Below are 20,746 nucleotides of genomic sequence, written 5' to 3'. Positions count from 1 at the left end.
CTGACAAGGATGCAGGATATGAGATTGATGTGCGAAAATATAATTATTTCTGTATTTGCAATGGACATTTGGAAATTGAGATTTAAAAAACACCATTTACAATAGTGACCAAATATATGAAATGTTTTGGGAAAATCTAACAAAAATATGGAAGACTTTTACACAGAAAGCCACAAAATTCAGGGTGGGGCAAAAGCAGTTTTACAATTCTGAGTACATGAAATGCAGAGTTTATTCTTATATTATTGTTTATTAATTATTATATTATTTTCCATATGAACAACTGTAAACCTACTCTGGCCCCACTCTATACTGAAAGACATTTTTAATAACCTGAATAAAGTGAAAAATATACTTTGTGGATCAGAAAGTTTAATGTTACCAATTCTCCGAAAATTGATCTATAGATTTAAGACAATCTCAAGCAAAATTGCAGTGACGTTTTTGTGGAGGAATTAATAAGTTGGTTTAAAAATTCATATGGAAATACATGGTACTTAAAAAGCATGAACAACCCTGAAAAAGAATAAAGTTGAACGACTAACACTACCTGATTTTAAGAATCATGGTGTAGGCCCTGGCCGGTTAGCTCAGTGGTAGAGCGTCAGCCTGGCGTGCAGAAGTCCCAGGTTCGATTCCTGGCCAGGGCACACAGGAGAAGCGCCCATCTGCTTCTCCACCCCTCCTCCTCTCCTTCCTCTCTGTCTCTCTCTTCCCCTCCCGCAGCCAAGGCTCCATTGGAGCAAAGATGGCCCGGGCGCTGGGGATGGCTCTTTGGCCTCTGCCCCAGGCGCTAGAGTGGCTCTGGTCACAACAGAGCGACGCCCGGAGGGGCAGAGCATCGCCCCCTGGTGGCCAGAGCGTCACCCCCTGGTGGGCATGCCGGGTGGATCCCGGTCGGGCGCATGCGGGAGTCTGTCTCTCCCTGTTTCCAGCTTCAGAAAAATACAAAAAATAAAAAGAATCATGGTGTAAAGCTACAGTGATCAAAAGAGTGTGATGGTGGTATCAAATCAGATAAGCAGAGTAGAGTCTGTAAATAAACCCACACACACATGGACAACTGATTTTTGAAAAAGACAGTACGGTGGAGAAAGGATTTCATATTCAACAAATGCTAGAAAAATTGGATATTAAAAAGCAAAACATTTATCTCTGAACTATGCCCCACAGTATTTACAGAAATTGACTTAAAGTGGATCATAACCCTACATGTAAATCCTAAAGCTATAAAACTGATGAGAACTCAAGAGAAGAACTCACCATCCACAAAGAACAAAGTGATAACTATAAAAAATGTTTTAAATTTTTGATCTTCAAAAAACAAAAAATAAAAAGACAGACTGGAAGAAAATCTTGGTGAAGCATATATCTGACAAAAGTCTTGTGTCCCAAGTGTGTACAGACTCTTAAAACTCAACAGAAAGTTTAAAAAAAAGAGAGAGAGAGAGAGAGATGCCCTGGCCAGATAGCTCAGTTGGTTAGAGCATCGGCCCAAAGCACAGAGGTTGCTGGTTTGATCCCTGGTCAGGGCACATACAGGAACAGATCTATGTTCCTGTCTCTCTCTCTCTCTCCCCTCCCCCTTTCTCTCTCACTAAAATCAATAAATAAAAATATATTTTAAAAAAAAACTCAACAGAAAGAAGACAGATAACTGAATAAAAACATGGGCAAAATATTTGAACAGATGCTTCACCATGAAAAGATGCTCAATGTTTTTAGTCATTAGAGAACTGCAAATTAAAACCACAGTGAGTAACATTAAATACTCACTAGAAGACTAAGATTAAAAAAAATAATGACCATGCCCAGCTTTGGCAAAGACATTAAGAATCTAGAACTCTATACACTCCTGATGGGAATGAAAACACACACACACACAAAAACTAACAAAACCCAGTTCCACCACTTTGGAAAACAACATAACAATTTATTTATTTTTTTATTACTTTTTTATTTAAATTTTATTTAGAAAATTAAATCTTATGAGGTGACATTGATCAATAAGAAGAGTACATAGGTTTTAGGTAAACATTTCTATAGCGTTAGAACTGTTGATTGTTGCCCATCAATTCTTACAGAAATAAACATGAACCAAAGACTAGTTTTTTAACTCAAGAGGAAAGGAAATTTATATTGATAGCTGTTTTATTTGTACTAGCCAGAAAACTGGAAACTACCCAAATGTCCATAAACAAATTAAATAATAATTAAGTTACAAGTATATCCATTGAATAGAATAAAACTTAGCAATAAAAAGGAATTTTTTCTTTTTATTTTCCTCTTTATTCCTTTTCAACGGCATGAACTGTTGAAAACATTCAATGTCAGAGATGAATTTCAAACTAATTATTCTGAGTGAAATAAGCCAAGGAATAAAAGGTGTACATACTGTATGATGTTATTTATATAAAACTAAAGAAAATACAGATAAATATGGAGTGAGAAAGCAAATCAGCAGTTACTTGGAGATAGAGATTAAGGAATGTTTCTTTGTGCCCCTTTTTACTGTAGAGCACCAGGAAATACTAGTGACGGGTATGTTCATTTTCTTGACAGTGGTGGTGATTTCATGGGGGTCAAAATTTGCCAAATTTTAAATTTAAATATGTGCAGTTTAGTGTGTGTGTGTGTGTGTGTGTGTGTGTGTGTGTGTGTGTCTGTGTTTTAATGGGTTCTGGGAGGGACATTTTATAATCAATGAGAGACAGTCAAAAATACATATCTTTGCTTGAAATGTAAGGAGAGTAATTAGCCAAAGTAGCAAACAGCAAGTCAGTCTTAGTCACTTTAGTTCTAGTAACTTACTGTTTGACTGAGTCAGTCTGTTTTGGATCTGATCACTTGAAATGTGCTCTTGTTTGTGAATCTCAACAGATTATGTTATAAACTTGAGTTAAAGAGTTTACCGCGATGGTTCGTTAGTCATAGCTTAGTTTCCCTGAAAGTCTAACAATTACACTTTGTTTTGATGTTAAAGGAAATGCTGGGTGAACTCTTCACTCCTGTGGAAACACCAGAAGCACCAAACAGGGGGTTCTTTAAAGGCCTATTTGGAGGTGGTGCGCAGTCCCTGGACAGAGAGGAACTGTGTAAGCTGGCTTATTTAACTTGGGTGACATATCTTATAACAGAAGCATTCAAACCATATAAAATTTTTACGTGCACATATTACGTTTGCCTTTTTCATCTTTGTCATAACTAGTATATCCATGTTTTAGCAAAATACATGAAATTATTTTCTGTTGCTCTAACCCAAACCAGGGACTATTTTACTCAGAGACCCAAAATCAGAATAGCTTCAGGTAGCTCAAATGAGTATTCACAACTGATAGGAATAATGTAGAAAGTATCTGTATTTTTATTAAATGTGATCTTTATTATTATTTTAATTCCATAATTGACGATCTTCATTTTGAAGAAGTTTTTACTTAAGCACTTATTTTACTTTACAGAATTTCCAGAACTGTTGTCATCTCACTAGAAGGTTATTTAAAATAGCAAAAGGGTTCATTTACTACCTTCCACATGCTGAGAACAAATTAGGAGTTGGTCTTGGGTGAACTAATGAATCAGTGAATGCTTGCCCTGCCTGTGCACAAGTCCTGTTATATATAGAGCACAATATTGATAATGTATATTGTGTTTTGCCTGTTTGAAAAAGAATCTAAAGATTAAAACCATCATAATAAAAGAAAGCATGTATTAATTATAAAGTCAAATATGTATTTTACTTTTGTTTCAGTGGTATCAGGTAGGAGTGTTTTATATTAGTAAACTTCTGTATTGTGAGTGACTTACTCATTTGTCATCTGGTTCAGTTGGAGAGTCGTCCTCAGGAAAGGCTTCACGAAGTCTGGCTCAGCATATCCCCGGCCCCGGGGGCATCGAGGGCGTCAAAGGAGCCGCCTCCGGAGTGGTGGGTGAATTGGCACGAGCCCGGCTGGCACTCGACGAGAGGGGGCAGAAGCTGGGGGACCTGGAGGAGAGGACCGCAGCCATGATGTCCAGTGCAGATTCGTTTTCTAAACACGCTCATGAGGTATGTCTGTCAAGAAACCTGGAAACAGGAAAAACCCAGTAAAACAAGTATGAAAAGTACTGTCTTTTTATAGCTATTTTATATCTGCACATGGATTTCTGTGTTATTTTCTGCGCAATTGCAAATTCCTGATTTTTGCCACCAGGGGGCCCTATTACAAGCATATCTCTTAGTAGCTATTGTGGTCCTTGACTGAGGTTTATACATCCGCCCAGCTTTTTTTTTTTTGCAACTATTTCTTAGCAAATGTAATAACAAAACTAATTTTCCTAAATGCCTCAGATTCTATCAGTTTCTCCTAGGAAGGAAATCACTTTACTCTCTTCATCTAAATAACAAAAATTGGCAGACACTTGTATTCAAAGAAACAATACTAAATCTCTCTGTAGACCAATTTAGAGGAGTGGTCAGGCACATTTTTGCAGGGAATTCATCTTGATGGACCAGGAAGTCATGGTGGAGCTTAGAAAGGGATTCTATAAAGTCTGGCTTTCTACCTGGTCCTCTTACAAATATGCCTTCTTGTCCAGCAGATTACACTGAACACTCCAGGCCTTCTGGTAGAACACACGTTCTGCATTTTGACACACAGGTCTGCCATTCCAGGGTCCTTTGCCCTGTGCAGCTTAGCTTCATTTCCTACTTTACTCCCTGAGGACGTTTCAAGTTGGTTTTCCGAAAAATCCTATTAAGTTTTTATGTTTGAATACCCATCTATCAGCAATCGATCAGTAAACTTTTCAATCAAAAGTCATCTCTCTCTTGCTCAAGAATGCTGACACCTAGAATACATGAAAGAAGTACTTGGACTTGGGAAAACTTTGTCTAGGGCTTCAGAGAAATCCAGAGATACTTTGTCAGTCCTTGTAAGCTGACACACACCTCAGATACAGCCTAGCAGCCTCCCATCCAGGGCAGGACTTTCGCTGGCATAACTGCACCTGACTGTGCTCTCTAAAGCATGTAACACTCCAGTCAGCTTCAGATATATTCACACTCCGTATGTTTATCCAAGAGCTCCCTCTCAAACTGGTAGCTTTTCCTCTTACCAAGTATTCTTGAGTCATGTTTTAGAGAAAGGAAGACGGTGCACTGAGTGGGTAAGATCATGAGTTCTTGAATCATACCACATGGCTCAGCCCCCAGATTCCCCATTGTGTTACCTTGGGCGACCCCTTTGGGCTTCAGTGTCCTCGTTTATAAAATGGGGAGAATAATAGTGCCTAACCCACAGAGTTCTTTTCAGAAGCAGATGCAGGGGAATTGTGTCTTACAGTGCTGGCTCACGGGAATGCTCAGTAAATTGTAGATGGTAGTAATAGAGTACTAATTCCCAGGTTCTTAAAGCACCATTTTTAGTTAAAATTAGAGAACTGAAAATTACCTTATTGATAAGTTATCAACTTAAATCACTAAAGAATGCACTGAGCCAAAATTGAATTATATCACATGCCTAAGAAATCTGAAAATCTTTTAGGCCGGCCCTTAATAGTTATGAACTTTTTTTTTTCTAAGTGAAATAGTTCTTATTGCTTTCATTATAAATTGCTTTCAAGTAAACGATGCAGTCACACTACAGAATGTTTCAGAGTGATATAACATTCTGGGAACATGTAGAAATCAGTTATAACTTACAAATATTGTTCTGGCATTTGTAAAATCATGTTTTTCGTGTTTCTCTCCTCAGATGATGTTGAAATACAAAGATAAGAAGTGGTACCAGTTCTGACCACCAGAAATCCAACCAAGTCCAACTTCAGCCAAAAGGAAAAAAGAATTTTCCTTTTTTGTTTCATTGATTTACTTTCAGAAAGTCACCATTAAAGGACGCTCATCGCTGGACACCGTTCCTTCCTAGCACAATCATGCACTGCTTTCCCTCGGCCGTGGGCTGGGACTGAGGCGTGTCCACGCGCCCGTGGACGGAGCGGTGTGTGCCCGCTCCGAGGTGACAGTCTGGCAACTGAGCAGGCCACGCGTTACAGATGGAGCACCAAGGAGGATGGTGAGGGCACGTGGCAGAGACCATTCCTGGGTCATTCCTTATCAAACTTTCACATGCCAAAAGATTTGTGCAGGCGGACCTGCCGTCAGTGTGTGACCTCTGGGGGGGGCAGTGACTCAGCAGTTCTGGCGCTGAAACCCTGTTTGACTCATGGACTGAACTACAAAGAGCTGTCTTGGACTTTCCCTCCCTTAACCTGACTGGTCGTCAGTATCATTAGTGAAAAAGAAACAAACTGTTTGTCACCATATCTTTAGACAGATAAGCTGAATGGTGGGCTTTAAATAATAAAAACATACACATACTTGTGTATGGGCTACTCTTGGATTCTTGTTATTGTATACTTGTGTTTAGTCCATATTTTGTCAAAAGCAAAACAAGGTGATAATTCACTTTTCATTGAAAAGAAAAGTGTAGAGCATGACTGAACTGCTCATCCTTCTGGGCGTTTCCATGGAGTGGCTACGCAGTGTGGGAAGTGAGAAAAACCTCCATTGTGGTGAGGAGAATACTTCAATGTCCTTTGTCCTCGTTCTCATTAATTCAGCAAGAGGTGGATTTGACCAAAATAGTTACTGGTTAAATTGGTAGAAATGTTGAAATTGGCTAAGTTTTTAATTTTGCTTGAATTTTTATAAGATGTTTAACCGGATGTACCTTTGCATTATTTAATTAAAATTGCTTAAAAAAAAGTTTCATTATTTCCAGTGCTCAGTAAAGTGCTCAGCTCCCTTTTCAAAAGGCCCTTGATTTGCTAACAGTTCCAGTACACTCAGGTGATGAGCCGATTAAATCTTAGTGCACATGCCGTCGCATGGAACATGACAAGCATCTGTTGTCAATAATTATCTATATAAGAGTCTAGTCTGATGACCTACAAAATATTTTCTGTAGAAATATACTATACATCTGTACATGTTCTTTCAAGGTTTTAAGAAGCCAAATGAAAGGAAATATGTGCACTTTGTAACTAAATTATTTCTGTATTGGAAAATGATGCAAACGAGACCATCAGTGGACAGTACCTGCCTGGCTCCTAAAAGCATTGCAGACAGGAAAGAAACACCGGGGTAGACCTTGGAAGGAAGCAATCTCGTAGCACTGGCATCGGAGACTCGTACTGATTGTTGTTAAAGCAACGAAGGAAGAGCAAAGCGGAAGCATTGCACTTGGTGAAATTTAAATACTTTCTTCTATAAAAAATTGTTTGAAGCCATTTTCTTTTTTCATTGAGATAATCAGAGCACAAATTGATAGCAAACGTGGTTGTTTTTCTATTTCAGATGATCATTAAAGGTATATGTAGAACACCTTAATTTCATGCAGTCTGTTAATGCATCTTTTCCTCTTTTCATTCACAACGCCTTTTTGTTTACATTTTATAATGTGTACTACAGAATACAAAAGTTTACATTAAAATTTAAGTATCATTAGAGAGGGACTAAATGTATGTGATAGAGATCATTGATCAAGCCAAAAGACATATTTTAAAAATACAGAACTTTTCCAAAGTTTTTGAATTTGTAGAAAGTATCTATTAATAACATATTTCTATTTAGTTAATGTCAGCTGTATGATGAACACTCAGCCGTTTACAAATTGCTTAATTTGTATCACATATTATCTACTAAACCCATTGTTCATATATCATAGGAACTATTAGGCCCTTTTTAGAAGGGTATAGTTACAGATTTGAAATGGAGAAGCACTAAATAAAGTGGTATGTTGGTTGAGTACCCATTCATGGGGAAGGGCGTATTAGCTCTAATTATTTAATTTGTGGTATTGTGTTAATTATATATCCACGTCATTTTTACTGTCATTTTTCCTGTTGTATATAAAATGAACCAATCTTGTAATTTCAAATAGAGAAGTAGATACGTTTACCTGAGATGGATTTTATAAGAAAATTGTAAATCAATATTTTGGGTTATTTTATTTCATTTTTAAATTAATCTACAAATTATGCACAGCACACTAGAAATTTAGGATTAGAAAGATTGAAGTATTTTTGAAAATAGAAAATAAGCTTCTCGAAGTTATACTTGATTCAGTCTGTAGATAAGAGACAGTCTGCAGTAATAACTAACCCAGGGAATTTATTGTAATTTGAGAGACAACACCTCTATTTTTTTCTTTTTAAATGCAGAAATAGTCACCAGCAAGCCAAGATTTCAGGAAAACAAACCAAAAAAAATCAAAATAGAAAATATTGGAAAAACGAAAGATTACGTGTGCTTCCTTCATATCCTCAAACATCATCCTTCATTGCATTTGTCCTTTGCTCTGAAATCATTGAAGTATTCATTGATTAGCAGTTTGTGACCCGGAAGTGGGTTCCCTGTATGTACCCGCGAATCCCATTCATTTCTCTCTTCGGACTGAAAGAGTCCGTGTTTTTGCTTAGAAAGTTATTTGAGATCTCATATTCTGACCAATTCTGTATGTGACAGCCATTTGAAGTTTTGCGCCATCTTAGTCCCCTTGGTTTACATCTCAGTTGTGCAGAGTGTTTCCAAAAATGTCTATAGATATAACACTGAGCTATTGCTAACTTAATTTGATTTTTATATGGATGTGAAAAAAGAATGCTGCTCCTTGTCTATATGTTCTGTCTAGTAGATTCCAGTTTGATTAAGTACAGTGCTTTAAAGAAAGAAGCATTTCTTTAACTTCTCAATTGTAGGCACTTCTGAAGTTATTTCATGTAGATACATGAGTGTTTTAAACAAGTCTGAAAGTGTTACATACCTTTAGGTTTTCGGGGGCACTGGGAGGCAGCTGAGGAAAGGGAAAATACATGGAAGACAGCATGGAGTTCAAAGTTTTACCTTGAGTTCTGTATTCCATATATGTTCTGCTTAAGGCATTTTCTCATGTGACACTAGAAAAGCTATATCCAAAGGTAAATTTTTTTGTGGCAAAGATTTATTTTACATTTTAACTTTTGGGATTTTGTTGATTTGTTTTTTTTCAAAATAAAGAGCACTGAACTTTAAACTTGAATTTTTTCTGCACTTTTTTAGGTAACAAAAACTTTTTATTATCATTTAATCCACATTTCTCCGTTCAAATCAAGTGATGCATATGTATAAAACATACCAAAACCACGAATATGCTGCTAGCTGCACCTTAAATAATTCAACTGATCATAGTTTTAAAACCTTTAATAGGGTTTTATATAGTTTTCAAGAATAAAATGTAGTAGAATCATTTGCTGTGCGTTTAAGTATTCTAGATTTTAAATTACTGCAACACTTTCAGATTTGTTTGAAGATCATACAGTAACATGTTATATTTATACATACTGCTAGAGAATATACTTTTAGTTTTAAAATGGAATTTTTATAAATGTACTCTTTAATTTTAAAAATGGTGAACTTGTTAAGTTTTAAGTCAAAGTACTTAAAAAGTATGTATATTATCCATACAAAGAGTTATGTTTTACGCTTATAATAAGAAATACTGGTATCTCATATAGAGATACAATTAATTTTAAAGAATCATATGTCATTCAAAAGCCTTCACACATGACAGGAAAGATATAAAACCTTCTATTGAGCATTTTCAAATAGGAATTTTATTTTGGGGAAAATGTCCACAACAATCATTGCAAGATCTTTCTCAATAGCTGCAGCTTGCTGTTGAATGCCTACCTTAACTGTTGTTTTAATATATATATATATTAAAATATATATATATTTAAAATAGTTTTCCAAGTATTTTCTTCTACCTTTTTTAAAAATAAATTTCCAAAAATGAAAACAAGAGTTTATGTATTTTTGTCAATGAAGGTTTTTATTTTGTAGTTTATAGAATTTTTTCCTTATCAGTTTGATACTTGATCACTATTCCTAGAATTTTTAATCTGTATTTAGTTTGAAAAAGAGCACTCTATCTTAAGTGTCCTTTTTTTTCTTTTCTCTTTCAGGGTCTTTGTTCTCTTGAATGGAAATTTATGCCCATAACTTTATTTTTTCATTTAAAAATGAATGTGAAGATACTATTTACAGCTTTTGTTAATTACATGTTTCACAACTCTGATCAATTTCTTGTAAAGTGCTATGGGGATTATTTTTCCTGTGACTATTAATGATCTTACTACTGCCACAGAAGTTTTAAAAGTTCTGTGAGTAGAAAATAGTTGTAACAATGAAAATTAAATGGAAAACTTTAGCTTACCTTTCTCAACTAAATTAAAATGGTTTTAATAACTTCCAAATTATCAGGTTTAAAACATTGCTTTCCTCAGTTATTAACACAGTCTTAAATTATTAGGCACAATTCATTTACAAATTGAGTACCGTAGTCCAGGACTACATTTAGTTGCTCTTTTTATTTCTTTTAAATAAAAAAATCATGAATGTCAGTTTCGCCAGTATTTTGCAAAGAGGCTCATAGTTTAAAGTTTTATAGTGTTTGAGATGTAAATTAATCAGTATTTATTGTAGATTGTTTTGCTCAAGCATTTAAAATGGATATCGGCTAATGGTAAGGGAATCTTATTTGGGAGTTTCATTTCTTTTTAAATACTTTTGCTATGTGTTTTGTGTTTTTTAAACTGCTTCAACTGAAGACCATGTAAAGGAGTTGACAACAGACTCGTATCAATAGGAAGCAATGCAAATAGGGTAAATCATGTCTTAAATTTTTTAATTATTATTTTTTTGTAAATAAATGGTTCTGTGATACTTTCGGTGTGACCTCTGCTTAGCACAGTAGTTAGAACCAGAAAAACATTTTGCTTTCTAGTTATACTATTGGTTCATTGTAAATGCATCACCTAAAACAATGAAAAAGGAGCAAGATTCCATTTTTCCTCACATTCAGGAGCAAGCATGCTGGGTAGAGCTCTGGCTTGTGTACGCCTTACTGCACATGCAGGCAGGCTTCAGTTGCTGCACTTTATTGATTTTTTTATATCTTGCTCAGTCTGGTAAGTATCTCAAAGATGATTGCTGGAATTATGCATTTTAAATACGGTAAAATCTCTGCGTACTATTTCATTTAAAACAAAAACATCAGAAAAGCACTATTGCAAACACTAAAAGTGTGTTCAACTTTGTAGTTATTTTGCATTCCTGTAGTTTACAAACTGTCGTCACAGCAAAAGGTTTCAAATTAGGTAATGAAATATTTTTGTAAATAAATACCATTAATCTGGTATTTTAAAAATGTATTATAAACTCATGTTTCTGGAAAATGTTCATATATCTGTATATGAATGTCTCTATGCTGAAGGGCTCTGATTGGGCAAAATAAAATACTCTAAATCTCTCCTCAAACTAAATAAGCCCTTTTTTTTCTGGAAAATTTGTTTACATTTTTGCTCTGAATTGTGGAATTAATCCATTCGTTTAACGTAAGCAGAGGGAAAGCCAGGTTAGTCAGCTAATTCAAATAAGACCAGCTATATTTTTCTAAATTATCTGGACTTTTTGGTAAGTCTCCTGCCCGTTTATTGTTGATCTGGTGGGGGCACAGTAGGGGGTGAGGGTCGAGGGGACAGGCACCAGTTGTGGAGGAACACTTCTCCGCCCCCCATCTTTGGGGATGCAGAACTGGACTCGGTATCTGGGGCGGGGTCTGATTCTGCATCTCGAATCAGCTCCTGGGTAACAGATCCTGCTGGTCGGTGGAGCAGACGTGGAGGAGCAAAGCTGTAGAGAATTGGTGTTTTTGGCAGTATCGGTATCGAACTACTTGTACCAAAAGCAAACTTCACACGAATGGGTCTAATGTTACTGAAAGTAGATTTTCATTTTTATCGTTTTCTTTGCATTCTCTAGAATAAAGAATATGGCAATTCTCTCAATAAATGAGGTTTGATTTTTAAGTCTATATAATACGACTGCCCACATGGTGGCAGTCACATCTCACCTTCTTGTGAGCCTTTGCAACAGCTTACGGAAGTGGTTTCCAACCTTTTTACACTTGGGAACCGGTGAAAATAGAATTATTCCAGGGACCACTAAGGCAGATATGGCCCTGAGCATCAGCAAGTTCGAATAAGATCATTGAGTTTACAATCTTCACACGACATGAGGACGGTTAACTCTCGCGGACCAGCACAAATGTCTGACGGAATGGTCCGCCTACTAGTGGTTGAAAGACGCTGTCCTACAACACCCTGAGACAAGAAAACCACAGATGTCACAAAGGCGAAATGCCATGATATTTCTAACCTAGAAAATTATTAAAGTCTTAGATATGGAACAAGCTTACTAAGTTATTTGTGACAAAGTGATGTAGATCCCTTGGTACAGTGACCTGGTTTATTAAAAGCAATTTTAGTATTTTTCCAGAAAATATAGGCATAAATTGGTAAAATTTTCAAAACTAGATTATTATTATTATGTGTTGTAGGTTTTTAAAAAAATAATCAGGGTGTGTTTTGTCTAAATGGGACAGGACCATCCACTGTTTTAGATAGAATTACACTTGCCGTTGTAACTTCACGTTTATAAAGATAAATTTTTATTTTCTCCCATTATTTAAAAAACATGATTTGTATGTCATACTTTTTCACTTTTGTAAAATAGGGTCTTTTAAAGAAAGGACTTAGTTCTAAGTCATTTTTTCAAATTTTATTTGTCTAACATCAATACTCTAGTGCATATTCTATTCACTTAAAACTTAATTGAAATATTCTAACTTTTAGTTTTGGTCATATCTAACTTTATACAATGTATTTTAAAAAACAAAACCCCATAGCCTTTTATAACAGCCTTTAAAAACAACATAAAAGTAAGGTACACATCTCTTAAAAAAATAAAGTCAGATAATACAGAAAATATTACTGGCAAAGGAAAGTAAATACTTCTGACTTCATTCGAATATCAAAATCAAGTTCTTCATTTCCTTGTCTGCTGCAGATTTCTGTCGTCCATGGGAGACCTACAGTACTGCTGCTCAACAGATATATATTCTGAGGGCGTTAACCAGTGGCGTTACTGTTCCCAAGGCGTGTCTCGTGTCTCCTCCCAAACAGGGCATCCTTTCTGCTTCTCTCCTTGACTGAGGTTCTCTCTCCCTGGCTCCTCCCTCTGTTTCAGTCTGTCTCCATCCCTGAGATCTCTCGCCCTAAATCTCTTTACTCTTTGATAAAGATTATGTACTTTAACCAAACTCATTTCTTTGCAGATTGGGGGGGGGGGGAATACTGTAAATCTTTATGTTTCTCGGGGTCCCCTCTAAATATTGGGTAGATTTGGAAATTTTATAAATAGTAATGCCATCTCTACTCTGGACACTCAAAATCTCAGCAGAGAAAACAAAGACAACTTAGACCCAGGAGACCTGTGCTGAGCAGAGACTTCCAGCGCCGGCACTGAGGGAGTGCAATGAGAGGAGGCAGGTGCCGCAGCCTTCGGGCCAGCCCTAGCCACTTCGCCGCCGGGGCATTAAACCAGATGATGGCTTCACTTTCAAGTTCAAAGATGCCAAAGAATCATTAGCATTGTGTGCATGTAAAAGAAAACCATATTTCAGAAAATAAAACCCTCCATGTTCCTTTAACAATCACGTGACTACAGATACCATTCATCTACAGTGGTTCCCAAACTTGAGCACAGAATCTCCTGGACCGACCACTTGTTAGAACTCTGACTGCTGGACCACACCCCCAGAACTTATTACCCAGCAAGTCTGGAGAGGGGCCCGAGGACTGGTGTTTTTGACAAGTTCCCAGGTGACACTCTTGGGGCTGGACCGCAGACCGCATGTTGAGAACCCTGATTTGGAGCAATGCCCTAAAACCAGTTTCCCCTTTATTTCACAGACATTTGGGATGTTTTCTTTAAATGAAATTTATAGATAACATGTTTGTCTATACATATAATTTTTAAAGCTTGATATAATGTCTTAATAAACCAGAGATAAGACATGAGCGTGATTTATACTTTAAAAAATGTATTTTAATATAAACATTCTAAGGTTATACACTAGAACAAAAAAAAAATCCCCACAAATTCCCAAAATACCCCGGATAGGGTGACATCTCCTCTGTCCACCTCCCCTTCTAGCTAGCACTTACCCCACCCTCTACCACAGGGGTCCCCAAACTACGGCCCACGGGCCACATGCGGCCCCCTGAGGCCATTTATCCAGCCCCCGCCGCACTTCTGGAAGGGTACCTCTTTCATAGGTGGTCAGTGGAGGAGCATAGTTCCCATTGAAATACTGGTCAGTTTGTTGATTTAAATTTACTTGTTTGTTATTTTAAATATTGTATTTGTTCCTGTTTTGTTTTTTTACTTTAAAATAAGATATGTGCAGTGTGCATAGGGATTTGTTCATAGTTTTTTTTATAGTCCGGCCCTCCAATGGTCTGAGGGACGGTGAACTGGCCCCCTGTGTAAAAAGTTTGGGGACCCCTGCTCTACCACATGGAGCACTGCCCAGAGAACAAGACCAGTCAGTAGCGGGACATATGCTTTTTTGTGTCCACATCCAGAGGGGCTGTCAAAATATGTTCATAGATGATACGCCATGATTTTTTTAAGAACTTATAGAAAAGAAGTCTAAACTGCTCAAATGCTAGTTTGGTTTTGTTCGTTTTGTTTGGGTTTGGTTTGGTTTTTAATGTATTTTCATTAGTTCTTTGTAGGAATACGCTATGAAAATATGCAGAGTTAGGACAACAATTAGGGACAGTGAGGTTCCCTAGGGGTAAAGCCCTGAGCGGACAACAGTCCAGGGGCCTCTCCGACCTGAACTGGAAGCAGTGCGTGCTGGAAACAGCAAAACAGCAGGGTTCGATTCGGTAACAGAAATGTTTAGGGTCTCAGAACAGAGGTTAGGAGTCAGCAGGTTCCTTGTCCTTTACTTCACCCCCTGACAACTTCTGCTGTCTGCTTCCTTGAGCTATTTGTACTGGCTAACAAATACCTGAGTAAGGCTGGGGATGGGCTTCGGTCCTTCGGTCTGCTGACCGGCGCTGTTACCTCCCCTGGGCACTAAGAGCATGTCATCTGGTCTCTGGGTAATTCATTGTTGCCACCTCAGTTCCTCTTACAAGTTCTCATGTTCTCTCTTTTTTAATATGCTTTTGAGCTAGTCAGAGTGGATGACATAGTCAAGACTGTATGTTTTTTCCTGATGCTCAGGGATCTTAACAGCAGGTGTAGTTCTCACAACCTCTCCTTTTGATCAGATAAACAGCAAATCCATGTGTAACAGTCTTTACAGAACCTTAACAACGGTTAATCTGTTAGAAAGCTTATGCCCTCTGATAACCAAAACCCAATGAGGGACTCTTGGTTGATAGTAAGGTAAGTGCATTTTCCTTCTATTTGTAGTTTTATTAAAAGTGGGCATCATAGATAGCTCCTCTCAAATGCCAAGCCCATCAGCCTGAACTGGAAGGCCAGTAATCTGTCCCTAAGTTTAGTGCTAGCTATGCCTAGGACCTTTTCCAAGTGACTCACCTCTATTTCCCTGTTTCCTTATGTTTAAAACTAGCATCTAAATATTGGCTTTATCTGCCTCACACTACTAGTAGGGATATAAAAAAAGAACCTCTGAAAATTGTTAGAAAACAAAAAATTAGCCCACAAACACAAGGCTCTGTGATCTTTAAAATGTTAGTCTCTTAGAGGCTCTGCAAGCCAGAAATATATCAGAATAGGGAAGAGCAAGTAGCAAATCTTCTATGAGGATCAGAAAATCCGTGTATTAAAACGGCTATAACCAGGATAAGAAAACATTGATACATTGTCTTTAGTAGAGATCAATGAATTAAAATGTATATATTTGAATTAAACCAGTGCCTTTGGTTTCGAGTGAATTTCATCTCTGTGAGGTTGTTACTCCAGGGAGCCAATTCAGGATGCATTTGTTGCCAACTATCAAGATATAGTATCTTATTAAAATTAATATGCAGCTGCCTTTCAAAACAGAGTAATCAGCTTTCCAGTGCCTGCCAATTATTTTTAAGTAACTACATTCAAATTTACAAATGTTAGTGTTTACTCTCTGGTGAAGACAGTAAATACTTTTCACTATTCAGTGGTAGTGTAATTAACCTATTTTTTCACATATCGTTTATAAAATGCCTCTATTGATAAATTTAAAAATCGATAGTTTTAGGAATCCAACTCATAACCCCCAAAACACTTCCCCTAGCCATTTGCTTTTGAATTTTTAATTGCTGCAGACGTAAAGTTACCAAAACCTTCAGTATGCTGTCTTCCTCTCTGCCTTAGACTCTGGCTCCCGAGAGGCATTAGGAAGAATGAATGGCCTATATGCTCTCCCCTTCCTGGGGCTCAGGTAAGATGCTGTCCTGTGTCACTCTGGGTTGCTGGAATCTTGGGGAGCTCTCTCGGTTCCTTGCCAGACCATGCCACCCCCACGTCTCCACTGTCACGCCATCATGGTGCAGGGCACTCCTCTGAGTACAGAGGGAAATGGGGCCTCACTTGTCCTTCCTCTTGGCTCTCTCGCTTTTCAGTGAGCTCCATCATTCTTCTGCCCTCCTTGGTGCTAGTCCCTGGCGGTGCCAGGCTCAGAGCCCTGTCATCTTTGTCCACCCCAGCCTGTACATTACCATCTCATGTGTGCAGATGGGAGAAGATCACTCTCTATGCTTCCTGTTTAGGCCAGAACCCCCACTCTGGCTGAGGTGGATTAAACCTACGCTAACATTTACTGGAAAAAATATATATACCTTTTTTGCCTCCAAGCCTTGTCTATGCCATGAGCTCCAAAATTCCATTTTGAAATTCAAATGTCAGCTTGCTTTATTATTCAACAGATCTCTGTTGGACACCAGGATGTGTCAGATTCCGTGCTGAATATTGGAAATAGAAAAGGAAACAAGAACAGGAGTAGACGTCTACTGACAGTGACATTTTTCTTTCCGTCTGTTTCTCCAGGAACAACCCTGACAACGTGAGGACAAGCAGGGCGATGCGCCTTCGCTACCCTGAGCAGGAGAGGACGGGAGTGCTGTATGTGGGCTGGGGAAACACGGCGTCAAACACATCAAACCATTCCCAACCATAGATACTTACTGAGCACTTCTTCCTCAACAGCCACATCTAATCTGTCACCAAGGCATTTTTTAAAGTGCGTTTTAATTTTTTAAAGTGAATTTTGCTGTGATAAGAAATCCCTTTTATTAATTTTATTTATTGAGTTGATTAGGGTGACACTGGGTAATAAAATGCAGTATACAGACGCAGCGTTGTAGAGTTGTGCGCCCGAAACCTGTAGAATTTCATTAACCGATGTCACCAATGCACCTTTTTGACCTCACAAGTGACTCTCACATTGACCCTTCCTTCTCTCCCGCTCAGGGACTGCCTCTGCTTCGGCACATTGTTACCGAGTACAGTCCTGACCATCTCCCATTTTCAGTCTCCTCCCTCTACGGTATCTTCTATTCCAGCTCCAATTATACTGATCTCTTTTTAAACCTTTCAACGGCTCCCCAAAAACCTATAGTAAAGTTCAATGTATTAATTTGGCAGCATGGCTCTTTAATGGTCCTGCTTCTTCATTCCATTATTCTGGTACCATGCACCGTCCTGAACTCATTCCCCTCAGGTGCCTCTGCCCCAACAACACGTGCTATTGAACCTCCATGCTCTTGTTCATGTTTGGAATGGCCTTTACTGTTTTTCTTAACTGAGGAATATCCCACTAAAGCTATATGGCCATGCCAGTATGTCATTTTTTTCTCCTGGAAGCCTGCCACGCCCCCAGGAATAATTCACTGCTCTCTCCTCTCTGCTACAACAACCGTTTCCTCGTGCCACTCGTTGGACCTTTATCACAATGTGGTTGAGCTAGCTGTTCATGCATCCACTGCCTCTCTAGATGAAGAGCAACTGGAGAAAAGAGACTGGCTTATCCATCTTTTCAACTCCAGTGTCTGTAACCACCTGTCAAGTAGAAGGTGCTAATTCAGGGGTCCCCAAACTTTTTACACAGGGGGCCAGTTCAATGTCCCTCAGACCGTTGGAGGGCCGGACTATAAAAAAAACTATGAACAAATCCCTATGCATACTGCATATATCTTATTTTAAACTAAAAAGACAAAACGAGAACAAATACAATATTTAAAATAAAGAACAAGTAAATTTAAATCAACAAACTGACCAGTATTTCAATGGGAACTAAAAATAAGACAGCCCCCGTCCTTTGGGGGCAAAATTAATATAAGACAGGGTCTTTAGGGGAAACATGGTGTGTAGTAATGTGGGGGGAGACTTTTGGACAAAGGGAAGTTATAGGGGCCATTATGTTGTTGTACATTTGGGGGAGTATGGGGGCCGTTGTACTGTGTAGTAATGGTTATAGTGCTCTGCCTTTCTTCCTACTTCTGCTGTTATTTCACACTGCTTCCGGTGATGTGGGGCACCGCAGCCGCACACCAGACGTGCGTCATATAACGCGTGTGTTCTGTGTCACCAGAAGTAGTACTGTACATGAGTGCCGCGCCAATGAAAGAGGTGCCCCTTCCGGAAGTACAGCGGGGGCCAGAAATATGGCCTTAGGGGGCCACATGTGGCCCGCGGGCCGTAGTTTGGGGACCCCTGTGCTAATTAATACTTGTTGCTAAACTGATAAAGCTCAAGAGCTTTCATATATATGAAAAAAATATATAAAATCATATGCATATGTATAAATATGTAATATATATTTCATATTTATGCATTTATATATATATGTGATATATATTTCATTTATATTATGGAAAAAGGAGACCAGTGAGGAGCATAATATTTATATGAAACATATATCACATATTTACACATTATGTATAGCCTTTCATGTATACCCACATGCACATATGTTTATATATTCCATATTTTGTCTAAATTTTAACATCTCTATTTCTGTCATACCTAGTCAATAGCTGTTATTTCTTTTGAAATTCCTCCATAAATATAAAATATATAATTATTTTTTTATTTTAAAAGGACTAATATTTTATTTGAAGGATTTTATATTTCTTGACTGGTTTCTGAAAGCTTATTGTTAACTCTCTAACACTTTATATTCTGTACTGTGTATCCTTAGTTATACTCTGTTTATTTATTTTTTTATTCAGTGAGAGGAAAGGAGGTAGAGACAGACTCCCGCATGCGCCCTGAGCAGGATCCACCGAGCAAACCAAGTAGGAGGCAATGCTCTGCCCATCTGGGGCTGAGCAACAGAGGTCTTCTTAGTGCCTGAGGTGGAAGCAATGGAGCCATCCTCAGCACCTAGGACCAGCTTGCTTCAATCGAGCCATGGCTGCAGGAGGGGAAGAGAGAGAAAGAAAAAGAGAAAGAGAGAGAGAGAGAGAGAGAGGAAGGAGAGGGGAGGGGAAAAGAAGCAGATGGACACTTCTTCTGTGTGCCCTGACCAGCAATCGAACTCAGGACATCCACACACCAGGCCAACTCTCTACCACTGAGCCAACCGGCCAGGGCCAGTTATACTCTGTTTAAACAAGCTTGCCTGCAGTGTAAATAAGACACAAATCAAGGGTGTGAGTCAGAGGAAGGAATCTAGGCAACGCTACTTCAAGTCAAATGCTAGTTTGAATGGAGTAAGCAATCAGATTCTCATTCTAGTCATGCTCACTAATTACTCCGAGAAGAACATTTCAATTCAGCTTTTTAGATGGAAAACTAGAACACGATAATCCACGGAAGATCATTTTAGCCTATGTCTCTTACTGTCTTCTTTTCCTCATTAGTCTGTGAAACAGTTTTACAAGGAAAGACAAAGTCCTCATTTGAAACTCTAGTCCAAAGAAAGGTGGAAATTGTAATTGAGTAAACTAATAACGAATGGCTTTCTGTGCTGGTTTATAGACCCAGAGCAAAGAAAGTCACCGAGGAGAAGAAGGCTATTCCACAACCAGGAAGAGTTCGTTCTGCAGGAAGGCATCACACCCTGTCCAGGGCTATCGCAGAAGCAGTCTTTGGCCTCCTTAACTTACCCACCAGTTTCCTTTCAACTTGGGTCAGTTTGATGACGTGGGGGACTTATCTGAAAACTGCCCCACGGGCCTCCCCCTGAGGCTGGAGCGGAGCAGAGTGCTCTGGCCTCTGCCCAACGCTGGATCTTTGCAGCATGGGGCTCCTTATTTCACTGCTCCCCTTAGTGCTGAGGCTGCAGAGGGAGCCAGCCGCTGCTTGGGCCCCAACGGCGCCCGGTTTGCGGGCGCGATGCTCTTCCCCTTTCTCCTGTGCAGCCCTGAAGGCCAGGGTCCCGCGCAGCCCTCGGGGCCTGGAGGAACGTTACTCTTTGAATGAGACATTTCATCAGCCTCCCTTTTTCTGTAATTAGTACATGTTTCTCTTCTTCCACCCAAACCGTATTCTTTCCGTTCCTGTTACACGCCTCGCCCAGAGTGTCATAACCGACCGTGGACGTGAAGCTCGGGCTTCACTTAGAAGCTGTCACCAGGGGTGCCCATTTCTGAAGCTTCCCTTGGCTTCTGAGCCCAGAACGCAGAGGGGCGTGTCCCGGCCGCACCCACTGTGTGTGCGGGAACAGAACCGACCTGCCACTTGGGGAGGTTAGTTCTCTTTTCCTAAAGCGGTCATTCTGTTCAAAACCCATGATCACAGCATGTATTTTCTCACCAGGAATTCCCTCGTGGGTTGTCCGTGGGGCCCCCTGGGCTTCTCCGGGACACTGAGACCTGGTGTCCCGGGTGCCTTCCTAGTTCCAGTGGCTATCCCCAGTAGCGG

The 20,746-nt window shown here is 38.9% G+C and overlaps 1 protein-coding gene across 7 annotated transcripts in view; it reads left to right on the top strand.

The window, feature by feature from the left end:
- Nucleotides 1–9,056, top strand: part of STXBP5 (syntaxin binding protein 5) — a 141,368-nt gene extending 132,312 nt beyond the window's left edge. For all 7 annotated transcript variants that reach the window (XM_066373060.1, XM_066373058.1, XM_066373055.1 and 4 more), the window contains 3 exons: nt 2,984–3,095; nt 3,825–4,045; nt 5,733–9,056. In XM_066373060.1, the coding sequence (XP_066229157.1) occupies nt 2,984–3,095; nt 3,825–4,045; nt 5,733–5,774 (375 nt within the window). In that variant the 3' untranslated portion in view covers nt 5,775–9,056. The remainder of the gene's footprint in view (nt 1–2,983; nt 3,096–3,824; nt 4,046–5,732) is intronic.
- Nucleotides 9,057–20,746: the final 11,690 nt, after the last annotated feature.

The sequence above is a fragment of the Saccopteryx leptura genome, chromosome 3 (genome assembly GCF_036850995.1).
Source record: "Saccopteryx leptura isolate mSacLep1 chromosome 3, mSacLep1_pri_phased_curated, whole genome shotgun sequence".
NCBI lineage: Eukaryota > Metazoa > Chordata > Mammalia > Chiroptera > Emballonuridae > Saccopteryx > Saccopteryx leptura.
Note: the sequence above shows the minus strand (reverse complement) of the source record. Positions and strands in the feature narration are given on the sequence as shown.